The sequence below is a fragment of the Opisthorchis viverrini genome (genome assembly GCF_000715545.1).
Source record: "Opisthorchis viverrini unplaced genomic scaffold opera_v5_12, whole genome shotgun sequence".
Classification (NCBI taxonomy): domain Eukaryota; kingdom Metazoa; phylum Platyhelminthes; class Trematoda; order Opisthorchiida; family Opisthorchiidae; genus Opisthorchis; species Opisthorchis viverrini.
The window spans coordinates 2694300-2712806 of NW_008751668.1; the positions used below are offsets into that span (position 1 = coordinate 2694300).

Genomic DNA, 18507 nt, shown 5'->3' on the forward strand with positions numbered 1-18507 from the left:
TCGTGTTTTTAGATTCCAAGTCTCTCTGTGCTGATGATGATGTGGTGATTTCTCAAGACGCCTACATATTATTTTTGAAATGCCCTTTTAGCCATGCCACTCTGATATGAAAGCTGTATCCAACGGACAGAGCATAGACTCGACACGGGACATGGATCTACACAAAAAGAGGCGTTGACCCAGTTATCGGGACACATAATGAACGGATACACTAACATGAGCGCATTCATCGCCTATTCTCAAGTGCATGAGTAACTCCACCAGCTAATTTCAAGGTGTTGTTATGAGTGCGTGAAAAATTGGCAAAAAGCAACACGACTCACATTCTCGCTCGGATTAAGCCACACAAAAAGAATCCTGATCCAAACAAGGCAGAAGACCGACCGACACGCGTGAATATTGGGGAAATGGGGCAGTTTCAAGTTGTGCAATTCGAGTACTTGGGTTTAACAGTGTCGCTTATCCGAGTTAGATGGACACTAGGTTTAACAGGAAAAAATGACTGACAGATTCATCAGTGGGTGCAAAGGTGAAGAAACTGGAGAGAGCCTTTCGGCTTGACGATTCACATGGCTATGAACGGTAGCGAACGATTCCATCTGCTTGACTTGTCCGATCGGAACTGAGTTCGTGTTTTGCCCATCTGTTGAAGAATTAATATTCTACTCTATCGCGGTTTTCTCAGTTGCGTACTCTGCCACACACACACAACAGTTTCAATCATTAAATATTGACAGGCAGACCATTGAGTTAAGCATAGCGTAGAAAACGAAGAACTGTTAGAAAGATTGATTGGACCCGCAAATCCATTCGATATCACCTTTGTTGTTAGCTAGAAAAATGAAAGAAATGCGGACCAAATCATACTTTGTCCGGCTAGACACTGTTTGGTCTCTCATGCGGTCCATAATTAATACATTAAGCAAACGTCAGTTCCACGGGTAGCCACACACCAAATGTGTGTAATGCCTATTCCAGATGGCAACACAGAAGCCTTCAGTTTAGATGGTGTGAATCAGTTTTTCCATCAGAACCAACAAATACCATGTCACGAATTGCTCCGACCACAAATGATGCACTAGGGAGATAAGATGAACATCGATGGAAGGCATCTGAACAGAACAAGGCGGATACAGTGTATCCAGACACACAGCAGCCAATTCAGTTTCGCAGCAAGTTCGCCGACTATACGTAGCAGACTGAACGAGACGCGAAAAAATGCTTTAGTAGGCTTCGACACATGTATGACGGGAAGCAGGTACGCTTCTTACCTCAATTTTCAGGAAACCTTTAAATTAATAGTACGACGAGTTAAGTGCAACTACGAACATTCAAAGCGACCAGGAAGACAAATGCTTGTCGCGGATACAGATGAAGGATTATCCGGTAAAAATCCACCCAAAAGTAGGCGATCGGTTGCCTAAGATATCTAGCCATAAATCCTAGGATTCATGTGCCCAAAATATCTACTGGATTAGAATTCGGTGACCTAGCAAGCCAATGAGGGATTAATTGCATTGTTCCTGGGACAACAACCTGATACCTACCACGCAATAATGCGAACGCACCTGCGTCACGGCTATGTAAACCATACTTTTCGTGTATCATTAACTAATAATTTTCACTCCATATTCTCATCTCACGCACTACCGTTATTAGACTAGTAAAGCGTACGTCACGCACTTCTATTCCGTCTACCTTCTAATCTCGATCCAGAACCATTCGACTCTCGCAAGAACTTAATCGTCTATCGGTTGTTGACCAGGTGGCTGTTGATCTGTTTGCCGAGCTTGGCAATTGGCTTGCAAACGTTTCGTCACAAAACGAGGAGACATCATTAGTGCGCAGTTGGGTGGGCGATGAAATCTCCCCGTTTGGTGATGAAGCGTTTGCAAGCCGATTGCCAGGCTCGGCGAACAGATTAACAGCCACCTGATCAACAACCAATAAACTCACCCGAGCAACCAATATTTCAACACATTACCAATTTAATCGTGTAATAAAGAAATGGATCATATTCAGCGACCCACGGTTTTTGATGCTGACCATCACTCACTAGATTCCACGAAACGATGGACTAATAAGTTCCATACCTTCACGGGTTACATTTACTCACACTGACCATGCAGTGTATGAATTCATTGCAGATGGCTGTGGTTAGAGCGCGAATCTACTGACTGGAGGGTACGTGGTTCGAACCTGACCTCTCCTGTCTAGAATTGGGCGACCTGGCAGTATTCCAGCACTCGTGCTTCATTTGGGGGGTATGGCAACTAGGTGTGAAAGGGTGTTACAGCTGAACTACTCATTTGTTTATATTTTTCACTGCATTATTAAGCGACTACGATTCTGCGGCAACCTTAACGGAAAAAACTTTACATTCGCCAAAAACAGTCGTGTATGCAAGTCGCTTCTTGACTAAATACAAAAAAGAACCCGGTCAAGATATTGACCGGTCCGTTCAAAAACTGAAGCCGCTTGTTAAGACTTAATTCCAAACAGTATCTGCTGTGGAACATACAAAGCGGTCCAGACTGCAGTCGAGCATCATTCGGGAGAAATTGCTAACCTGGGATGAATCAGACTTTGACAAAGCTCACGAAGCCACACGAGATTTCCAACTTACGTAAAAACAATCACAATCATACGTATACGGACCATCCATCAATTCTTCTCCGCCTATCTCTTCATCCTCTGTAAATGCCGAAATAACGGTTTCTACCGAAACGCAACAAACAAGTCCCTTTTGTGAGGATCCTAAGCACCCTTGTAATAGGTGTCCTGACAAATAATCAATTTGCAAAATTTGTGGGGAAGTAGGACACTTTCAATGCGCTTGTCGGTCCGAAACCTCGAAATATCACGTGGGTTCAGCTCCAGACTCCTCAATGTCCTTGCTATTCTGTACCGCTGCTCCCAATTGCCAATCTAAAACCTCAACAGGTATTTTGGTCAACGCCGTTGAGTTCCACTATCTTAATGATCCCGGAAGCTCCAGTTTTGTTTGTTTGTTTTGTCCTACAGGCTCAAAACTGGGAGCTATTTCCGTAGGATACATTCATGTTCCACCAAAGGTTATTGCCTTGTGTCCATTCAGTACAAGGATGCTATATACGAACGGTTCAAACTTTGTGCAGACATTCTTCTCGGACATGACTTTATGGGATTACATCATAAAGTCGAAATTCCATTCGGTGGCCAGCGGGGCACTCTAATTGTATGTGGCGTAACATCCACGAAACTGGAATCCCCATCCTTATTCACCAATCTTGCTGCGAAAAGTTGTCGTCATACACCGGAAGACGAACAATTCATGCAAACCGAGGTACACCGGATGGTCACTGATGGCGTAATCGAAGCACCATATTCTCCATAAGGAGCGCAAGTGCTCGTAACACGCAGTACGAATCACAAGAGAGGTATGGTCATAGAATACAGCCAGACCATCAATCGCTTAACTTACCTTGACGTTTACCCTTTACCAAGACTGGATCAAATGATCAAAAGCATTGCACGCTACACCGTGTACAGTAAACTAGACCGCCAGAATGCATATCAGGTTCTAATTATCGAGTGAGATAAGCCGTCCACTGCATTCGAGGCTGGCTGGAATCTATATCAGTTTCAGCGCTGCGTGTGTCCAACGAATGATAAACAATATTAAGAGCTGAACAGGTGGGAGACACATTCGCTTACATTGATAACGTTAATGCACGCGGTTAAACGGGGGCTGAAGTTGAATGTAAGCTTAGGCATTTTCTTGATGTCACCAAAATATACATTACTTTGTACGACAAAAGAGTAGCTTCACAACTGAAAAGATTGCACTACTGGGTTACAAAGTCTCCAAAGGCATTAAAAAAAAACTGATCTGGGACGTATGTACCCTGCAATACAACTCCCAATTGCAAAAAACGGAGTCGCAGGTAAGAGCATGGGTGTTTACCGACTATTCAGTGGATAGAGCGTTTTCTGATAAAATTCATCCTCTGATTAAAAACAAAATATTTCCGCTTCTGGAAAGTCCGAACAGCATTTGAAAACCTTAAGCACGAATTTGAGAATGCCACCTACAGCAACCCAACCACCGTCGGAAATGATGCATCCGACATCGATATTGGCGCACCTCCTGAGCCAGGGTAGCCGGACGGTCGCTTTTTTCTCCAAGACCTTGACCACAAACGAGAAAAGCCATTCCGTTGTCGAAAAGAAGCATGCGCTACCGCAGAAGGGATCCGAAAATTGGGACACTACCTCCTCGAGACATTTTAAACTGATTACGGATCAACGTTCGGTCACTTTCATGCATAGGAACCAACAGAAAAATAAAATAATGGCGAGATTTAACGGTGGAAAATCGAACTAGTGCATTGTAATTACGTCGTCCATGGACCAGGAACGGACAACCGCGTTCCCGATGCCACCTCGTTACTTTTCCGCCTATGCTCTTGGGAAAGGAAAACTTCAAGAGCTTCACAACATATTATGCCGTACCGGAATCACACGACTTGCACAGTTTGTTAGCTCTAAGATACTTCATTTTTCAGTCAGCGATATCCAACATGTGGTCTAGTTGTTCCACAAGCTCCGGACTCAAGCCCAAATTTTTTACCCTTCTCGCGGTCAGCTTACCACAGCCACAAAACCTTTCAAGCCCCAGTACTGACTGCAGAGGCCCACTTCCCTCAAACTCCTAGCAAGTACCTCTTAACAATCATAGGTGAGTATTCTTGATACCCTTTCGCGTATCTTGCGGGTTTTAGTCAACTGTTCCCACTATTTGGTATGCCCCTTTATGTTCACTCAAATCGTTCAAGTCAACTGAACTCATTCTTTGTTCATAAAGGTATTGTCACTAGTCACATCGCCGTCTAGAATCCAAGATGTAATGGTCAAGTTGAACGACTTAATGCCACCTTTTAGAAGACCATCTGTCGCAAACTGAAATAACAACTTGCCTGCTATATTTTGAGAGATTATCCTTCCTGAAGCTCTCCACTGTATCAGATCCCTGTTATGTGCTAGTATCAACTGTATCCCACATGAAAGTTTCCCGCCGTTCACACGAAGATCAGCCAACGGACCCCTTACCTACCTGGCTAACTGTCCCTGGGCCTATCCTTCTAAACGCAACCACCGATCATCTAAATATGACCCTCCGGTAGAAGAAATGGAGCTCGTCTCCTAGGTCACGTGTACCCACATGGTTGGCCAGATGGCAAACACGAAACCGTATCCCTACGCCGTTTGGCTCCTAAAAACAACAGCATAACATCTTATTGTCCCGACGCAGAACTGGAACCGGTGCATGTAGCCAAACAAGAGGAACCTCACTCAACACCATCAATCTGCCGTGATCGTTCAGAAACTTGTCGATTAATGATGCCACATTATACCATTCTAGTGCAGACCCAAGAAATCACTTGGGTATGCTTACACGACAACAGCGCGCTCACACATGATCTGCGCAACAGAGGTGTGAACGACCACAGTGTTTACTAATCACAAACTCAAGTTCGCCGCAAAGGTACACACCAAGTCCAAGGTGGAACGGACGTCAAGACTACGTAAACCATACTCTTCGTACACTATTAACTAGTAATTTTCACTCTATATTTTCAGCTCATGATTAAACAGTACATTACGTCCTTCTGTTGTTTTCCTCCTAATTCCGACCTGAAGCTACTCAACAGGCCATTTTCTCCCAGGAGCTCAAACGGCCACAAAACGGGAAACCGCAGCTCAGCAGTATCAAATATGGCACACCAATGTGTCCCAGTGATTAGAGCACCAATTTACTTATTGCAAGGTTCATGGTTCGAACCCGACCTGTGAGTCCCGACTTCACCTGTATGGGCTTGGACAACCTCAGCCCTCGTGCTTCCTTCGGGTAGCACGGCAGCTAAGCACCGAAAGGGTGTTACAGCTGAACTATCATCGTTATGATAAGTGAACCAAGAGAAAAGTGGAATACATGAGGCACACCTAATTGCCACGCCACCAGAAGGAAGGACGAAGGCTGTGATACTGTCCGGTTGCCCAAGCCTGGACAGAGGAAGTCGAGAGACGGAAGTTGAATTCGAACCTCAGACCTTCCGGTCAATAAATTCGCGCTCTCACCACTGAGCATTCTGACTCCGGCAAAATGAAAAAAGTGCATGATCACAGCGTTCGGGGTCGCCTATCCGGCTTTTCCATACGGCATGTTTGTGACGCTAGATATATATTTATGTACCGGCGGGTGGGGAATACGGGGTACAACGCAGAACCTTCAAATACAAATTGCGGTAGCGACGCCCCTTCGGTGCATTACGAGGGCGGTGACGCGCGAGGGCTATTATACTGCCTGGTTGTCCACGCCTATACAGAAACAGTCGAATTCAAACTATTAAAATTTTGAACAGCAAGTGCCTAACGGCATCATGACCGCAACATTCTCCTCGACTGCTGAAAAGTAAGGCCTGTGGAGACTGAGAAAGCTCCAGTAGGTGAATAAATCCCAGAAGTCAACGGCTTCGCTAAAGGAATGGCATGTCCTTTATCACTGGGTTCAATCGACGAACCGGACAAGTGTCGGGTGAAAGACAAGCAGCTGGTCCGCAAAAGCGTCGACTAGAAGGGTAATCCAGATACCTTAGAAATAACTTAGATGGCCCTCTTTAACAGTCCTTGGGGGCCACAACTGTCCACAGGAAATAAGCTGCCAATTTGTCACGCTGAGGCGAAAGGCACCGTGTCCGGAAACAATGCGCCAGGCCTGCATAAGAGGCACAGTAAACCTGCTAGACCACTTGAAAACACTCACTAATACTTCATAACCTGAAGAATCACAGAACGAAGCAGGCATCAACAGCCTAAATCTTCGAAAAACATGTGAACGCCATCAGGAAACCACCGTAGCATTGGCCGGGTAGCTACAGCTTTCTGGACTTACCCTACACATAGCGACTGGACGTCCTGTGAGCTACATACGTCGCCCTTTTTTTCAAAACAATCCTGAACGGCATCGTTTCCGGTGTTGACTTATAGGCTGTATTTGACAGTCAACCGCAAATTGCTGACTGGAAGGTCAATTCGACCAACCTCTTGTAGCCCCGGCAGCATCACATCTCAAATCCCGTGCTTGCTTCTGATCGCACGGCAGCAGTTGCAGCTGTCTCCGCTGCAGAGTGGTGCGGAGTTTATGTACATCTGTGACCCACTGAGCTACATTGGGGGAAGTTCACTGAGTTTCTCATACAGGGGTGGTCGGTGGGTAGAGATGTGACGAACAGTCTCTCGGTGCTCCTGGCTGGAAGAGGATTGGAGCAGGCGCATGTCCCTTAAAAATTGTACTGCTGTAATACTACTCCGGCACCCATCCACTGCTTTGCGGTCTGGCGTTTGAGCCGAAAGACTTGGCTGAGGACCCTAATAGCCCTCCCGTCTACATGTGGACGCCATAACAGTATCCCAGCACACGTATAACCATGATGAATAACTTGTCATGTCACATAAACTGTCACGCGGTATGATCAACCTGGTTGCCTTGCTTGTTGCATACAGAAGGGCGGAGAAGCGACGAGACTCCCTGACACTTCCACGTATGCCCTATTCCATGCTATTCCACCTCGGTTTCGATACTCTCTCCATAGGTTCTAGCAGTAAGACTGACCACTTTATTCGCCGTGAACGGCGCTTCGCTGCAGATTCTGCACATTATACTTCAATAATCCTAAACACCTCGGAATGTTTTCAAACCATGAAAGATGATCCACTTAGCTGCTTTTAATGTTCAAACACGGAAGCAAGCTAGGTTCGCTCCGTATTGATGTATGCTGTCAGATACAGGTTTAGGATGAAAATATTGCAACTAAGCTGACAGCCCAGTTTCTGACTGCGCACCTCTGCGGAGGCTACTGTAGTTGTATATACAGGGGTGGGTATAGTGTCGAGCCAACATAAGCATTTCCCTTTGATTGGATACCCACTGATATTGGCCTCTGTAATTTGTTTGGCAGAAAATGGGGTCTATCGTCCACCTTCGAAACTCAGTCAGAATATCTGGTTAGAAATTGACAGCATGAACGCCACCGACACTGTTTCGCTGCCGTATAGTCCAGCGTCTTCAGCCAGGCACAGAAAGGGTCACGTGGATCCCATCCTTGAAGGCCACAGAACGGTACTGAAGCTTTTAGCGACATTATCTGCTTTGTCAAATTGTGAATCAGACAAAAGATGACGCCCGCTTCGTCAGGTGGTAGCCATGCGTCACGCATGGCCCCATAGCTTGGCCGCCATAGCTTGCAATGCTGGATGCATTCTTTGGGGAAAACACCTTCAAAAAACTCGTATCTGATCACGTGAATGCGAATTTACGGGTGCCAAACAATCTGCTACAGCTCTGAGACACTGGTGCCCCAAAACCTAGTACGTCAGATCCACCAATTTTCGCATCATCATTGCAGCTGTATTAACCGCGTACTCGTCGTACAGTGGTTGTAGCTGCCGCAATTTCGTTTACCGATGATTTGGGGAGGGGGGGTAGTTAGCTGCGCATTGCAGGTGGGAGATGGTAAATTGGTGCATAAATCCACCACTGCCAGTGGGCTGTCAAGCGGGGGGTTGAAAAGGAGCTATGCATTGAAGGCAATAGCTTGGATCCACGAGTGCCATTGAGGGCGCGACCGGGCTACGTCTGACAATATCTCTAGCCATTGATGTGGCCTGTCCCGGGATCTCTATCCAGGAAGACGGCATTGACCAGCGCAGCTGAGTTTGCTGCCAAGTCATTGTTTAACCGCCTCTGGCTCTCATCCACTCTCCACGTGGTTGTGCGAAACGAGCTCTTCGAGGAAGTCGGTCGACTGGCATACGCAGCACGTGGCCAAGCCAGCGCCACCTATGCAGTGTGTTCAGTTCACCTATCGACGTACTTCAGTATTGCTGATCCGGCGTCTCCACCAGATTCGGGTAATGCTCTGAAGACATCGATGGTCAAACACTGAAAGTTTTTTTGACGTCCTCGGCGCGCAGCGGCCAGGTTTCTGATCCATATAGTAATATGGAATGCATCGCAGCATTGTAAACTCGACCCTTGACAGAGAAGCTGTCACGCCTACGCCACACGTGAAGTAGGTTCACAAAAACTGCTCTGGCCTTTCCAATCCGGATGGAAACATCATCTTTCCATGAATCCACCGGGACTGATACAGCTGCACCAATTTTCGCAGCCGTACACCAACAGTCTGTGCTGTATTTCGACACACACGACATTCGAGACCCAGTGAAATGTCATTGTGATGTCAAATTAGGAGACGCACTTCCGACCTTTGAGATCCGTGCATTCTCTGCGCCAGTCACATTACCGTCAGAGCTATCGCGACTTCCAAGATAAGTAGTGCTACACAACCTCTAACGTCTATCCTTGAACCCTCGGAGAGAGTTCGCACTGTACGTCCCGTACCATGGCTTTTGCGCTGTGGACGCGTGGCGATTCCCGAAGGGCTGTATGGCAATGGCCAGCTTTCCCAGAAACACATGAGCCTACTGCTTTCGAAATCACGAACGCCGTTTGCATATTCCAGGTCGATAGGCACTCCCTGGAACAGATCTGGAGTCCGAGGCTTCGAAGACCTTTCAGTGATCGTTCATGTCATCAATAGCGAAATCAAACAACGGAGAGTGGACATGCTTCTCAATGAAATGTGGTTAAACTGTATCGCCCTTTCGGTGCCCAGCTGCCATGCAACCCGAAGGAAGCATGAGGGCCGAGTTTCTGCCAGGTTGCCCAAGCCTACGCAGGAACTAGAGAAGCAGATGTTGGGCTGAAACTACACCTTTCGGCCAGTATGCTCATATACACATCGTACGTCAATAAATCACCTCGTGATGACGCTTTTCGCAAAACGTATGGAAACGGCTTATGGAGGGTAAAGCCACGAAGTATGGATGCCAGCAGTGGTTCGCATTCAAACACACCAGCACACATGACCGAGTTCCGTGTTCGATGGTGCTGAAGCATAAAACTTAATGCCATCAATGTGTGGCTACTCTTCTTCCATTGATAAACAGTTCACAAATGTACCCGGACTCGATACATACCATGCCCTTGACTAACGCAAAAATACTTACGAACTTTTTCACCAGATGAGCGAAAGAAAAAGTGGCAGTTAGGTCCGATGTATAAGTGAACGTTTCAGAATTGATGACGGAGAATTACGTAGCCACTCATTTGACCCCCGATTACTCCTACAATTATAGGAACGAGTTCACCGAAAAGCGTCGAACATGCTCCATAAGCTTTATTCTGATGTCTAAACAGAGTCAACTTGGGGTGGCTCATAATGGTCAGGCCGCGTAACACCTTCACCAGGAGCAGCATCTTTCGATTCTCCATGCAGTTCCATCAGACGACCAACTAGAAATGTTTAAGCATACCGAGCTGAACTTACTGTCTAGTTTGGGCTTCTTGAGGACCTTGACTTTCCGGATTATCGTATCGGCTTGAGGATATATCCAAGAGGCAGCCTTACGAGCGTCTTGTGCAATGGAGTCAGGAATCCTTAAAGAAAATGAAGCAACAATACAAAACCTACAGTTTGTTAACAACTTCCTTCAGGTCACAGGAGGAAACTTCTTGCTGGATGACCTCAACAAGTCGAGCGCGCAATCGCTTGACGCGTGTAGCTTGAGCGTATGTGTGGCGGCACTCATGGCGAGCTGACTTCGGATTAGGCGTGAAGGAGATTATAAAGAAGCGGAGATGGTATCCATCGGTGGTCTTCACGTCAACATGAGCTTCGATTGTTGAACGCCACCTAACCACAAGGGAGCAAAGTTTGTCCCTCGTAATCTCAAGTCCGTGGAAGTTGGTGAGACAATGCCGACCCTGAACATCCTCAACTTGGAGTTTGAATTTTCGGAATGTTTCCTCGTTCTTTTCGCTCAAGTCCCCCAAACTAAGAGTAACGACACGACCTTTAAGGGCCTCGCTTGCTATCTTTGTGCCCTGAGTTCTAGTAACCAACGTCCTGGCACAAGTGCGCTTGTGAAACATCGACGGTGCTTTGATATCATACCATTCTTTCTTGGTAAATGGATCAGCTCTGAGAAAAGCATAAAAACAAAGCCGAATGCCTACGTCTTTTTCTTTCCACCTTTCTTCCCTCCTTTTGACCCGCTCTTTTGACCTCCTACAGCCATCTTGGGTACGCAAAAGGTTGGGCGAACGAGACACGGTATGAGAAATTCGCAAAGTGCGCTCCGAGGCGAAGTAAAACAATAGGTTCGATTGGTTCAATAGTTCTGCGTGATACTTGGAAGCCAACTGAATTTTGATTCGGTTCGATATGTTTCCGATACTGGTTACGGATTCAAACGACCGTAAGAAAGGGAGGAGAATAGTTTCGTCACTTGTGAAATCGAGCCCAGCTTAGAGAGCTCAGTATTCGCACAATGGAAGTGAATTTTCAAAAGCCATTACGTATCCCTGATTCACGGATTCACGGATTGATACACAGGATCGAGGCTTTTGCCCAAGTTTCCCCGGTCGGTTTTGTTCTTGTCGGTCAGTGGCTGCCGTTCACCTGAAAGGCACAAGTGAAAAAAGGGTGTAGCACTGCTCTTTATGTTCTCAGCGCGGGGCAGTATGCTCGCCAGCGCGAGGATTCGCATAAATAAATGTCTAATAGTCTGATAGATTAAAGCAATCAGGCATTTGAATTCTGAGTACCAGCCACAACTTTGGAGCCCCATTTGGGCATCCCGGGGCTTCATCAATGCTGGAAAAATATTCCACCAGACTTTTCAGCCAGATGTGTGAATGTTCCGGTGAACAATGAAATTTGGTGAGCTGCAAAAATGAGGGTAGATCGAGATGATTTTTGGTTTAAGCCCATACGCAAAAAAATGCAACATTATGGTCAAGAGGTCTTACTCCATACTTCAAGCTCTTTGAGGTAAGCGCACTGTGCGTCTCTTTGGCTCCCTTGACTCACCTAATCCTGTGGGGTCAACCAAAAACCCGGGTGGTATTTGGGAAAGTGTGGTTGGTGTGAGACGTGCGGAGGGTACAGAGGCAACGTGGATAAGGGTGGTCTGTGTCGTGCCTGAAGGTGGCTGAGGAGGAGGCACGAACAGGTTTATCTAGGGGCTACTGCACAGTGGAACAACTGGGGATGGGGAAAGGTTTGCGATGGTCGGTTGGTCTGGAAGAGTCTGAGAATGTTAGCAATTGTTGGTCTTGTGGTAGATGCTTAAAAACTGGCAAGCTGTCCCAGAGTGAAGAAGATTGAAGGTTTCTGTGAGGCATCTTCGAATCATCTGGTATCTCTGTGGGAGCATGTTTAGCCGCAAGCTGTTCGAGGTAGGAAGTAGTACGGAGTGTTTCAAAATTTGGTGGCTTTTGTGCACACTTTGGCGCACAGTGATGCCCCATCTCAGTCAAGGAAATCGCATGACACCATAGTGTGCCGCGGTTTTGTGAAATGGGGCTGCTACAAATTTGAAGATATGGAGAATCACCGCAGAAATGGGAAGACCTCCAGTCCCACGTGTTTGTAACGCGTCAGCATGAGGCAGAAATGGTACCGTTTCCGACAGGCCAAATGAAAGTATCAGGGGTTTTCGAATGAATATATGGAAGTTTTTTGTGGGTTGCGTGGACTAAGTTGGTTTTGGCTCAGGGGCGCAGAAAACGGTGATCTGTTTCAAAACGTGAGGATTACATATCTCTAATTCGTCGGTTTACCATAGTCCGTTGAAGTCAGGCGAGTGTGGTGCGAAAGCCGATCCAATAAGCATCAAAAGCAGGAGTTGGCCGAGCCACCGATCTTTGTGGGAATCCGCTAGACCTACCAAAGTGGGAAGTGGGCCGCGAGTACTGTTTGGGAGGACTGGATAAGACTGAAATCGGAAAGCAAACTAGATGGAGAATCCCTAACAGCCTAGGTTTTCGTTTTGGTAAGTTTGTGAGAGTTTTGTCAAAACCAAGGAAGCCCAGATAAATGTACATGGGGATACCCCCGCCCATAACAGTTAGGGTGAAGTCGGAGAGGAAGAGGTTCGGTCTCGTAAAACCGGAGTGGGAGTGCGAAAATCATGCTGACCGGACGGTGCAGTGTTTGACAGCAGTTAGACTGAGCAGCGATCTACTCGCGACTTCTTAAATATTTTTCAACGAAACGCGAATGAATTAAGAGGGTAGCAGTTATTTTGGTCGTTGTATCCTGGGGTAGCCCAAAAGGTGAGCCTCAATTGAGGACATCAGACTACGCGATAAAGAGAAGACGGAAGAGCATGAAAGCCATATTTTCAGGTCAGGTCAAACATACAGAGCCAGTGTCTAAATATTTAAGATGGCTGAATGTATAATTATGGTTACCGGGTTTGTTCGTTCTCGTCCAGCTAATGGTGGCGTTCCCGTATCGAACACTTTTTAAGCTTGCCCCGCTGATCTCATGCAGCTGTGCTAGCTAGGCCCGCGAACTGCTGTCCAGAATGTATGGCGACCGTAGGTAAATGTGGTGACGCGCCCATCTCCACACTTGCATTTTTCGTGCCTAGATGCCTCCTGACAATCGCACACCCTCAGAGGTAGGGGAACACAGAGGGAGTGATGAAATGAATTGTGGAAGGGCTAAATTGTCAGAACTAGTATGGATGATATTTAGTGGGTGACTTCTGGACCAAGCGAATCGCCAGAGTCATCGATGACTTTAGATCGTAGGCGAAGTCGATCCATTTACGTGCACCCGGTGTCTCATGCCGGGGAGTGGTCGGTGCGAAAACTAGTGCAGTGAGGGATCATCCAGGGAGCATTCTGTGTCGGTGTGGTTGCCACAGATGTATGCAAGGCGCAGAATAGTTACCACGGGGGGTTAGCATAAATCCCAAATCACAGTGACTCAACAGCTAAAGAGTGGAAAGCCATCTATTATACCACACCCGTTGGTGGAGACTAGGTCCATGACTGATTGGCATTGGCTCACCATGAATCTCGTGAGGGGCAAAAGTAGTGCTGTTACCACCCTAGTGGAATGGTCGTGTAAGAATGGATGAAAAGTCCTGGTTAGGGGCGGACGAGCAAGCTCAAGCTTCTTCGAGGGTGGCTCAAGTCCCCCAGTAGATGAAGGCAGTAGTGGATTGGGTCAGGCGGAGCGTAGGTGAGGTTGGGTAGGGAACATCTTCTCGGCGGCGATTGGGAACGTGATTGAAATAGAAAAGCAGCCGAACATGTGCGCAAAATGTGGAGTAGCCCAGAGCGTACCTATAAGTTTCAGGTGAAATATTGCCATAGGCGATTCAGGGGATCAGAGAACCGGCAGCGTGGTATCAAAAATCAACAATTCTGTCGCAGGGGAGTCAAAGTGCTACTTTTTGTGTCCAAGCCCCTCCTTTAAGTGTTGTCGATCTCACGAGTAGTCCAGAGCTCAGCCAGGAACAGGAAGTATAGGGATCGTAGGTACAAAATCACCCAATTCGGAGCACTTGTTTGAGATACTGACGTAGTTGTTGCAGACACACCAGACTCACTTCGCTGACAGGTTTGGTGAGGGTCGCGGGTAAATGCTGGATTGGATAGGCCTGATGTAGAGTCATTCAGGGGTGATGGTTGGGCAGGTGATGTGCGATGTTTGGTAGGAAAGGGTGAAGTCACGAGGAGGAAAACGATGGTTCATGCCTGGGTAGTGATGTGAACGTCAGCATGGGTGCGCACCCTGAGGGCGTCGGGTTCGGGACAGGTTGAGTGGTGGAAATTGGTGTTGAGGTGAGAATGAGGTGATTGTGCGTGTCTGCTGCGTGCCGTCTGACTACTTTGGAGTTAGTTTGGGATGATTAATGGAATCCCCTTCTCGACCACGAGGACGATGGTCTTTTGAGCTTTTTGCACTTTCCAAGACAATACAGTACGCCTTAGTGTCCGAAAGGCTGTCATGGATTTCTCCTGAAGGCGATGTCATTTCGGTGCTATGGGAGGTGAGGAATAACTATCGGGCATATCTTGGGGGGAATAGAAGGAGGCCAATAAATGTGTGGTGGTGAGGTCGAAGGAGCTATTCACCCTCCGTTGAGTGATTGCGTCAGGTTCTTCTGGCGAAATGTAAAGCGGAGCTGGAGCGCTGTGGAGTAGTTACTATGGGCATATCGACAGTTTTCTATTTTTTATTATTGTTAACCAAAAGAGTTTAACTTCAGATTTACTGGTGTATTCCTGAAATCCGCATTAGTGGCTCCTAAATCTGTGGCGATGATCGATCGGCCACGCAAGCTGAAACATAATCGGTGCCCGTGATTGTTAGAAAAATCCTTCATGGCTAATGGGGATGGTTTCGGTAAAAGAGCAGCGTTTGTCTATTTATTTTCTCAGGTCAGTGTCTATAATTTGCTGCTTGGAGGTGAAAATCGATTTAAGTCGACTTAATCTGTTGTTCCTATGAGAACGTTTAAATTCAGTCTGCGCTTCCTCCACAAAAATTCCTATAACTTGTCCACAGTCTTCCCCCACTTCCTGGGTAGAACGTCGCAACGGAGGCGTGTGGCGAGCGTTTTGTTCACCGGCGGCATCAATTCCTGGTAGGTGTGGCCACGTTGAAAACACATGTACACACGCCATCTTGATATAGAGATGCACTTCACTGGCAAGTGACTGCTATTCTGTCCTAAGAATAATCCAGATTTCGCCACATTTTGGATTCGCCCTATAGCGCATAGCCCCTCCCCCGACTTGGTCCACTGCGTCATGCCAACTGAGCGCATAAATATGACATTCTTGAACACACTATACGGAGAGTATTCTGGCAGTTTAAGTGATTCTCGTATAAACGTAAAATTTACACTTTGCAAGATTTTCGGCCCAAATACAAACCGAAATGGAGCCAAAAACATTGCGCACTTGGTTTCAAGAATTTCTTCACCTGCAGCTTCCCTTGTTTGGAGATATTTTTCAACGACACCCGCAGGTAAACCAGACAGTTATAGGAAGTATTAAGAGATTCAACATTTGAAGTATGTGTGAGTAGGCGAACCCATAAATGCTGCCACAGCTCGGTCAAGCATTAAAATATGGACTGCGCAATGGCTCTCTGATCTACTTTCGTAGTGTTTACCGTTGCTGACCTTGCCGAGGTATGAAAAATCTATTTGTTTGACCCAGTATGTCGTACTTTTGTTAAGATTCTAATGCAAAACACAAGATCATTGGGCTTGAATTTTTTCAACAAATACGAAAATATTGGCCGCGATCACCGTTGAAACATCCGATGCGATGGAAACAAATAAATCACGATAATCCTGGTGCCCTTGAAGCGAAATCGCTACGCGAGGTAGCGTCGGTGGTGAAAACTCTGTGCTGCTGCACTCCCAGGACTCCAGCCAACCGTCGTGGAACGGGTTAGGTCACTGAGTAGGTGGGTTCGTGTGAGGTCATCTTAAATCCACAAACCTCATGCTTGTTGACCGGACTTTTGCAAAAAGTTACAAGGCGTCAATCCTTCAATGAACCGCCTTCGGCATCGGCAGCCGGGAAATGTCGTTCAAACTTGCAACCCTTCTTTCAAAGGCCGTCAACCGCCCGCTCATCCACATCATTCTGCTGGACCACTGCAGACAATCCATCAGCCAGTTTTCTAACCACTGTTCCGTTTCCTAAGTGTCGCATGGATAAATAAACAAACATCACCTCTAAGAGAATCTAAGATATCATCCAAATTGCAACCTTTCATGTTCGTCCTCTCCACCTAACTGAGTGCCAGCCACTTTCATCGGCACATTGTCTGCTCTCTCGGTCGGCGTGTCTTATGTCATGCGACGTCCTCTTTAAATCATGCAAATCGGAACTATCGGGACTTACTGAGAATTTTCATATTTAATTCTTGGAATTTCTGGCGTCCGGACGCAATCACTCCTGGTATTTTGATGATAGAGTTGTACTCGGCCCCAGAGTTGAAAGCGCTTTATCGACATGGATTCCGATACGAAGTCATCGCGCTGTACAGATGTTTGTCACAAGAAAGTCTAGAATAAGCCGATAAATTACGTAGTCGCTATGTGGGCCATCAACACACGCCATAACATACTGCGTTATAAAGATGGTCCCATTTTACCTAGATTTGTCACTGGCTGTTTGGTCGGCATGACGTGTAGCAGTCGTACTCCTTCGAGGACCACTCATCTTGTCTGAATACTCTTCGAATGATGTGCTCAAGTTTGTCGCAGTAATGCGCTTCATTGGCTCGACGCAATGGATAAGGTCGGAGCAGAAGGTGTGTACTATAGGGTCGACCCACAATGAAGCAGTGTCTGGACAACCCTTACGGCAGTGTAGTAGTGCGCGATAGAGTATGGTATTCTGTTTCACCAGTGACGATGTGCTTGGTGGAATAAAGTGCAACCAACAGGCTCCCGCCATTTTTTGAACGATTGCTAAACTCAAATCCCCACCATATCGTCTGATACCTTATTTTACTCGAAGCCAGTAGATAACCTCAAATCAGTGTAACGTTGGAATTTGAAACAAAAACCAAAAGAAACGATTCCTTTGTGTTGTTCTTAAAAATAAAAATTGATCTTACCAACTTTTCTTCTGAACGCCCAACCTAAAGTTGCCACCTTGACTTGCTCTTTGGGCTGGAAGGCTGCAATGATTCCGTGGGCTACACAGGCTGGAACGCCGTTCCACAGGGCGAAACCATTTCATGAAGGCCATCGGGGAGCAGCCCGACGGAGAACAGCGCGTCCCTACAATTCGGGTAATTGTGTTACGGGGATATGGGAGGGGATTCCGTACCGTTCACTGCGAGAGGAATGTGGGGGCAGTATGGTGCTTGCCTTAGGCGACAAGCAGTCCATATCTGTAGAAGGAGCGATCCTATCTCCTACCGACGAAGGGTAGGTTGGAGAGACCGGCTCCAAAAACCACACACTTTGGTCGGCCAACGGTTGACCGTGACCGCCGGCGCATTATTTAATGCGGTCGAGATACTTTTAAAACTAGAGTCCCATGCTGCTTAAAAGGCAAATCCTGCGTGCAGCCAAATCAGGGATCAAAAGGAAATGCATTATTCCTTGTGCCCTGAGGTTAAGCCAATCTTCGGCAGCTGAGCCGGTTGGACAGCTGAGCCAGCGGCTCCACGTATGGTCCCCAAACAAAACCTACTGTCCGCTCCCTCGTGTGTCAGACTTTTGAATCGGAAGCTGGGAGGAAGGGTACCCGAACGAAACCCTGCATCCTCTCACTGCCTTGTGGGTCAAACTTTTGAGTCAAAGGCTCAAGATGGGTTACCCCAACCAAACCGCATTCCTTGGCCTAGGCAACCGGGAAGTATCATTTGCCCACGCAGTTCAGTGTCCAGCGATGTCTCAATCCAACTCTTTCCCACCACACAACCAAACGTCGCTAGACCATATGACCAACGTTCATCTGACCAGAGGGCCTTGTGCTCCTCGCTGCCCATTAGCAGTGAACAGAATAACATCCTTCTAAATCCACGGGTTCTTTTCTACATAGAAGGCTTTGAGGTTCGTAGT

At 46.9% G+C, this 18507-nt stretch overlaps 1 protein-coding gene across 1 annotated transcript; it reads right to left on the minus strand.

Moving 5' to 3' along the window:
* Positions 1-10295: 10295 nt before the first annotated feature.
* Positions 10296-11184, minus strand: T265_01163 (hypothetical protein; the record flags this gene model as incomplete). Its single annotated transcript, XM_009165124.1, has 4 exons — positions 10296-10399; positions 10434-10543; positions 10578-11087; positions 11123-11184. The coding sequence occupies 4 exons, from the start codon at positions 11182-11184 to the stop codon at positions 10296-10298; spliced, it is 786 nt and encodes a 261-aa protein (XP_009163388.1).
* Positions 11185-18507: the final 7323 nt, after the last annotated feature.